The 8,225-nt window shown below is 33.3% G+C and overlaps 1 protein-coding gene across 2 annotated transcripts in view; it reads left to right on the forward strand.

Annotated features, from left to right (window-relative positions):
- Positions 1–7,986, forward strand: part of NPHP3 (nephrocystin 3) — a gene marked incomplete at its 5' end in the record, with an annotated part of 50,246 nt that extends 42,260 nt beyond the window's left edge. Inside the window, 7 exons of one of the 2 annotated variants that reach the window (XM_082839222.1) lie at positions 333–408; positions 1,623–1,750; positions 2,634–2,874; positions 5,683–5,808; positions 6,394–6,509; positions 7,092–7,268; positions 7,675–7,986. In XM_082839222.1, coding sequence (XP_082695348.1) covers positions 333–408; positions 1,623–1,750; positions 2,634–2,874; positions 5,683–5,808; positions 6,394–6,509; positions 7,092–7,268; positions 7,675–7,723 — 913 coding nt within the window. In that variant the 3' untranslated portion in view covers positions 7,724–7,986. Of the gene's footprint in view, positions 1–332; positions 409–1,622; positions 1,751–2,633; positions 2,875–5,662; positions 5,809–6,393; positions 6,510–7,091; positions 7,269–7,674 lie in introns of those variants that run through there. The other variant, XM_082839223.1, reaches the window with a different exon arrangement.
- Positions 7,987–8,225: the final 239 nt, after the last annotated feature.

Genomic DNA, 8,225 nt, shown 5'->3' on the forward strand with positions numbered 1-8,225 from the left:
TGACAAAAAAATAACCTGTGTGGAAGCTGATATAGCAAACTAAAGTTTTGGATTTTCATTTAGTTAGATCACCCTTTAGAGATTCAAAATGAGTTTAATCAGTTAAAAACAGTTAAATGTCAGCTACTTGGAGGACTAGATTTATTTTGTTAGATTTTGTTTTATGAAAGTTTTTGTTAAAGATTTTTAATTCCATATGACTATCACTTCTAGAAATAATCCTGTATTTAATTAGCCAAAAAAACTTTACACTGGTGGTTTCATTTCACTGAAGTATGACACTTTGGACATATGTTTCTTTCGTTTGACTTTTTTTTTTTTTTTTTTTTAAGATATGAACAAGCTGAACATTTTAGAAAAAAATCTTTTAAAATTCGTCAGAAAGCTACAAGGAGAAAAGGCAACTTGGTAATGCAGATTTCTTTTGTGTTGTGTTTTGAACAAAAAGGAATTAGAACATCTCTGAATATCATAATGTAGATGCATAAACCTCACATATTTAAGAACTTTAGATTTTAAAGTGACTTCTACGGAAGTACTGATTAACATTTTCTTATTTATAATACACGTTTAAATATTAGTATCACTGAGAAGTACAAATTAGTAGACTTTTAAAAAGTGGAACTATGTATTGTGGTAATCATTTTACACTACATACGTATCATCGTGTTTTACACTTTAAACTTACACAATGTTATATGTCAATTATATCAATAAATCTGGGGATTTTTTTTAATTTTTAAAAAGTAGAACTATTCAGTTAATTTAAAGTTAATTAAGATTTTAGAAGATGGACTTAAAAGCTGTATCAATTCTTTAAAGGGTTGGAAAACAGAATAAAAAAAATTTAGTAAACACTTTATGTTAGATTCAAATGCCAAGAAATTATTACCCTTGAGTGCAAAAAATTTTTCATTTATCTAAGCTGCTAGTAAAATCTAAATATAGCATATTTGTTTGTTTTAACTTAAAATGCTATGTGCAATTTTTTAAATTGAAATATATTTGACATCTAACATTGTGTAAATTTAAGATGTACAACATGCTTATCTGATGCATTTATATATTGTAATATGATTATTACCATAGCGTTAGCTAACACCTCTATCACATCACATAATTATCGTTTCTTTTTTGTGGTGGGAATAATTAAGATCTAGTCTCTTAGCAAGTTTGATGATTTTAATACAGTATTTTTGCTTGTATTCGCTATGCTGTACATTTGAGCTCGAGGACTTATTTGTCTTCTAGTTGTAAGTGCTATTTGCAATTTTAAGTACCCGATATTTAAATGTTTAGTAATAGGGTTAATAAATATATGCATGTTAATTGTTTCCTAATCTTTTTGAAGCACTTTGGGATTCAGTTCATTTTGCTAAAATAATCTCATAATTATTTTCACAAAATAGTTTTTTAATGAATTTAAGAATGTGATGCTACATGGAAGTATATATATTTTCATAAATCATTAGATTAATTCAGTATGATACTTAAAGTAATTGTAATCTACTTTAAAGGGAAAAAAAAGGAGAAAGGATTTTTTCAGAACCCTAGTATATTGCTTCAGAATCAAAGATTGCACTTACTTGGTGATTGTTGTGAATTTCTTGTGTTTGCTGCAGTATGGATTTGCCCTTTTACGTAGACGGGCCCTACAGTTAGAAGAGCTCACGTTAGGTAAGGATACACCTGACAATGCTCGGACCCTCAATGAACTGGGTGTGCTCTACTATCTTCAGAACAACCTGGAGTGAGTACCATGGTGTTAATAATGAAAACAGGTATCCATTTTGTCTCTTAGATACAAAGCTGTTTTACATTAATATCAAGCTAAGCTAGAAAAAATTGATAGAAACCATGCCGAATTTCATGTATGGTATGTTATGAACATGGCCACACTTAACAAGGACCATGACATTTTCTCTACTGTTTCCTTTCACATTGTTTCTTTAGTAACTAAAAAGTTATTCTCTAGCTTCCCTAGTATGTTTTATATGTTTATGAAAAGTGAGTTTGTGTAGATATTGTACATAAGATCTCACATAAGAACAAACTTGGGACTAAAGAATGTAGATGGCTGCTAGTTTTATTCTTCAGTTTATTTGAGCATAAAGACTCACAAAGGCATTAATATTTATGACAAAGAGGTGTTTTTGGACTTCTTTGTATGTCAGAAAAATATAACAAATTTGACACTTTGGATACCAGAAAAACACAACAATATTTAGCCCACTTCACAAAGGGTTCTTTTATTAAAAATTATTTAGTACTACAAAGGGAGAAAGAAAGAATACCAAAATGTTTTGAGTTTGGCCTAGTAATTTTTAAAGATAAAAAAATTTGTTTTGGAAACTATTTATGGGTTTGTCTTTTAGAAATGAAGTGGAGAATTGAGACAATCGTCCAGATACTTTAGGCTTTCACACTATCAGGAAAGCATTTTTAGTTTTTGGAAAAGGGCAGGAAGAGATGAGGGGGTGGGAAAGAGGGGGAGAGGATTTTGAGCTGAATCCTTCATTTTAACTATCTTGGATTTAAGAATAAAAGTGCTTCAGTTCTCCACCTAACTATGGCTAGGGATTCTCACTTCTAGAGAATAAATTGTTTAAACCATTTGTGGCTTTTGTTCATAGAACAGCTGACCAGTTTCTGAAGCGTTCCTTGGAGATGAGGGAGCGAGTTCTAGGACCAGATCACCCTGACTGTGCCCAGTCTTTGAATAATCTGGCGGCTCTATGCAATGAAAAGAAACAGTATGATAAAGCAGAAGAACTTTATGAAAGAGCCTTAGACATTCGGAGACGAGCATTAGCTCCTGATCACCCTTCTTTGGCTTATACAGTGAAGCATCTTGCAGTCTTGTATAAGAAAATGGTAGGTAATCCTTGGCGTGCCTACATGTGTTTTATAATATACCAATTAAGCCATAATTGCTATTAGCAAAATAATTTATCTTCTGATGGATAGACTATTCCTATGAGCTTTTAAATCATACTGATTTAATTTTTAAACAAGTAGCTGAGTAGAACATTTAAAAATATTACTTCATCAAAGAGACACAAACAGATGGAGAGATATACCATGTACTTGGATGGGAAGAATCAATATTGTGAAAATGACTATACTATCCAAAGCAATCTACAGATTCAATGCAATCCCTATCAAATTACCAATGGCATTTTTCACAGAATTACAACAAAAAATTTTACAATTTGTATGGAGACACAAAGGACCCCGAATAACCAAAGCAATCTTGAGAAAGAAAACCAGAGCTGGAGAAATAAGGCTCCCTGACTTCAGACTGTACTACAAAGCTACAGTAATCAGGACAGTATGATACTGGCACAAAAACAGACATATAGATCAATGGAACAGAATAGAAAACCCAGAGATAAACACACACACCTACGGTCACCTAATCTATGACAAAGGAGGCAAGAATATACAATGGAGAAAAGACAGCCTCTTCAATAAGTGGTGCTGGGAAAACTGGACAGCTACATGTAAAAGAATGAAATTAGAACACTCCCTTACACCATACACAAAAAGAAACTCAAAATAGATTAAACACCTAAATGTAAGGCCAGACACTATCAAACTCTTAGAGGAAAACATAGAACATTCTTTGACATAAATAGCAGCAAGATCTTTTATGATCCACCTCCTAGATTAATGAAAATAAAAACAAAAATAAGCAAATGGGACCTGATTAAACTTAAAAGCTTTTGCACAGCAAAGGAAACCTTAAAAAAACAAAAAGACAACCCTCAGAATGGGAGAAAATATTTGCAAACAAAGCAAATGACAAGGGATTAATCTCCAAAATATACAGATAGCTCATGCAGCTCAATAACAAAAAAACAAACAACCCAATCCAAAAATGGACAGAAGACCTAAATAGACATTTCTCCAAAGACATACAGATGGCCAACAAACACATGAAAAGATGCTCAACATCACTAAGTATTAGAGAAATGCATATCAAAACTATAATGAGGTATCACCTCACACAGGTCAGAATGGCCATCATCAAAAAATCTACAAACAACAAATGCTGGAGAGGGTATGGAGAAAAGGGAACCCTCTTGCACTGTTGGTGGGGATGTAAATTGATACAGCCACTATGGAGAACAGTATGGAGGTTCCTTAAAAAACTAAAAAGACAACTACCATATGACCCAGCAATCCCACTCCTGGGCATATCTCCAGAGCAAACCATAATTCAAAAGGAGGTATGCACCCCGATGTTCATTGCAGCACTATTTACAATAGCCAGGACACAGAAGTAACCTAAATGCCCATCGACAGAAGAATGGGTAAAGAAGATGTGGTACATATATACAATGGAATATTACTCAGCCATAAAAAGGAATGAAATAGTGCCATTTGTAGAGATATGGATGGACATAGAGATTGTCATACAGAGTGAAGTAAGTTGGAAAGAGAAAAATAAATATCGTATAATACTGCTTTTATGTGGAATCTAGAAAAATGGTACAGATGAACTTACTGGCAAAGCAGAAATAGAGGCACAGATGTAGAGAATAAACTTATGGTTACCAAGCGGGGAAGGGGAGGGTGGGACAAATTGGGAGATTGGGATTGACATATATACACTACTATGTATAAAATAGGTAACTAATGAGAACCTACTGTTTAGCAGCACAAGGAACCCTACTCAGTGATCTGTGGTGACCTAAATGGGAAGGAAGTCTAAAAAAGAGGGGATATATGTATAACTGATTCACTTTGCTGTACAGCAGAAACTAACACAACATTGTAAAGCAATTATACTCCAATAAAAATTAATTTTAAAAAATAAATAAAAATATTATTTCAGACTTAACTGGTTTAGTTTTTAAAAATACATTCTAAATACAAATGCATTTGTCAGCACTCTAATTAGAACTTATTCTTCTATTACATTTCAGGAGTTCTAAAATTCAACCAGGATTAGGTTTGCTGTGTTAAGCTACCAGAAACATAACGAATCACCCAAATGTTAGGGCTGAAGGAGGAGTCTCTTGTAGCTGGTTAAATGACCATTTTAATTTCATTCTTTCTTTTCTTTGCTTGCAATTAAATGTAACCATTCTTTACCATAGGGTTCTAGCCTGAGTGATATTTGGAGTGTTTATAGCTGTTCTCAAAAAAAAAAAGAAAGAAAGAAAGAGAAGCAGAGAAGTCTGCTTTCATTTAGCACAGTTACAGAGTTAGACTGTATTTAGACTTTGTGGGAAACTTGCTGGTCCTCCTGGTACTGAAGTTGATGTCTTAGTATGAAGGATCCATAGTTGCTATTTCTGCCTAACTTTCAAGTAAAAAAGAAAGAATAATCTGGAAAGGATTTGGTGGAAAACAAGTTCTTATTTTGATGCTATCTCTAAATTATGTACAGTAGCAAACATACTTTTTACTTCATCAGAAACAGTAATAATGGATGATCCTAAAGGACTTTCTGAGTTATCAAAGAAAATGTTTTCATATTCAGTGTAGCTGTACTTACATGTTCTATTTGATGTCAGTTGTCTATAAACTTAACCATTAAATTGGGAGGAAATGCTTCTGAACTTTTTTCCTCAAAATTACTTTTTCATAGAAAATTATATTTATGGAACAAGCTCTGATCAGAAAGTATTTATTGCTTTAATATTTTTGTTAGATTTCACTTTTGTTTTTTAGGGGAAACTTGACAAAGCTGTACCTTTGTATGAGCTGGCTGTTGAAATCCGGCAGAAATCCTTTGGCCCAAAGCACCCTAGTGTAGCTACTGCCTTGGTGAACTTAGCTGTTCTTTATAGCCAAATGGTAAGTTCCCACACTGTAATTCTTTATAAGTGAATGGTTTTAACGTATGAAATATAGGTAAACATGTATTAGATCTGGCACAGTAAAAATAATTAAAGGACATTTAGGTTATCTACTAATGTTCCCTTTAATACTTGAGAAATTATTGAAGTTATATTTGTAAGATAGTCCCTTCCTCTTAGTGTAAAACACTGAGTGTTTAGTTCATTGCATAGGCTTAGTTTTTTTAAATTCTGGAGACTCCCTACATCTCTATATCTAATATTGTTCTTAAGCTCTATCATTTGCCTGTGATGAGTGAAAAACAGGTATGGTACCCTGTGGGCAAAAACAGGTTTGTGCTTAGATAATTGGATTAATGTCATTGGTTACCAAGCCGAGTCTAAAACTGAAGTTTCTGACTTTTTATTATACTGCTTCTCCCATTATTATTCCTAAATTAATCTGTTTATCCACATCTTGTAGGAGGATATTAACTTTTTAAAAGTGCTTATTACCCAAGTAGGTCAGCTTAGTCTAGAATACCTTAATAGTAATTTCAGAAACGCAGTGTGTTCAAGTGACCATTGTTTCTTTTTTAATAAGAAAAAACACATTGAGGCCTTGCCGTTATATGAAAGAGCATTAAAGATTTATGAGGACAGCCTGGGTCGGATGCATCCTCGAGTTGGAGAAACATTAAAAAATTTAGCTGTGCTTAGGTAAGAATTTTTCACTTTCCTCATGCAGCCAAAACCCCTTTTAAAACATCTTTGATTCATCATAGAGCACCACAAAATATTTATTGCTGATATGCTTTTTCTTGTAGTGGGAGGGGTTGTTTGGGGTTGATCTATATACTTCAAGAGATACTGAAGTAATATCCAGAGTGGAATGAAGGTGACATGATCTATTTTGTAGAGGAGTGTATCACGGCAAATAGAGAAGGACGGTTTACATTTGCAGCTAACTGGCTCTAGGGTAATCTGGGCAATTTGCTGTCCTCAAAGCTGATTTACCATTAAGTACATGTTGATTTTTGCAATATGTTTATCTCAGGATGCTAACTTCCCTTAGCAGTTTCACTGCATCCATTACCACATAGTCTTAATGGTGCACCTATGAGACACTTAACAGCACAAGACAGAAAGGAGAAGAGTTTGGGTATTCTGTTTTATTGGTCTGCCTGAATGAATGCACTGGAAAAAATGAGCAATTATCAACAACTTGTTTTTCTGTATCCTATAATATCATCTAAAATTGTTAAAAGGTTATAATCTCATTTTGAGAATTTTGTCTCAAAGCTATGAAGAAGGGGATTTCGAAAAAGCTGCTGAACTATACAGAAGGGCAATGGAAATAAAAGAAGCAGAAACGTCTCTTCTGGGTGGAAAAGCTCCTTCCCGACATTCATCAAGTGGAGATACGGTTAGCTTAAAAACAACCCATTCTCCTAATGTTTTCCTTCATCAAGGACAAAGGTAATAGCAGCAACTACAATTCATTGCAAATGCAACTTAGGATAAAATAATTAAGAAACATTTGGAACATTAGAATTTAAAAGTTATAAAAATAGTTTTTAAGAAAACTTATTTTTGTGTGATTTAACTGATATTTGTATGAAATTGTATTGGACTACATTGAAGTTTGAGTCATGATTGTTTTGATTTTAGTTCTTTAAAAGAATTATTTTTCCTATTGTGTGGGAACCAAGGATGTAGACACATTAGAATCCTAAGATGACATGAAGAGTTGATCATGGAGAGTAGACTGGTCTCTGTTCTACAAGAGCTGGCAAAGCAGCCAAGACAAGCGGTTCAAGAATTCCGTGATTCTTCTCCTCTCTCAAGTTACTTTAGCCTCATCATTCCTCATCTTGCTTTTCAGCAGCAGTCTGGCCCAGTTCTCTACCTCAAAGAAAATTTTCAAGGAGTAAAGGGATAATGTTGACGGAAAGTATGAATTGTCTTCTGTAAAACGAACTAGTAATAGGAATCTCTGACTGCTACATTTTTTTTATTCTACCTTTTCATTCAGCAGATTGGGCCAAGCCCTCTGCTTTCCATGCTCTCTACACTGTATGTTGTTTTTACTGTGTAGAATGTACCTGCACAATCTGAAGTCATTAATGCAGTAACAGGTCAAGCTCTTTGGCATTCTTTGACCTTTCCCAAAATATGGACATGACCTTCTTTCTTAAATGGCCTAAATCTATGTCTTCATTTATCTTAGACTCAAATTAGTTGGCCATTTTATACTGAAAATTAAATATTTTTATAGATTTTATAAATATTGCCAATTTGGGATAATGTTTTGTACCATTTATGTATTTATATATAAATAAAATCTTCAATTTTAATACTTGTAAGATTCCAACATGTATTAATTGTAAAGGTGAAAGATGTAATAACCATATTTCACTGTTTTAGAATAAAAGT

This window comes from Leucopleurus acutus (genome assembly GCF_964270905.1).
Source record: "Leucopleurus acutus genome assembly, chromosome: 5".
NCBI classification, from domain to species: Eukaryota; Metazoa; Chordata; class Mammalia; order Artiodactyla; family Delphinidae; genus Leucopleurus; species Leucopleurus acutus.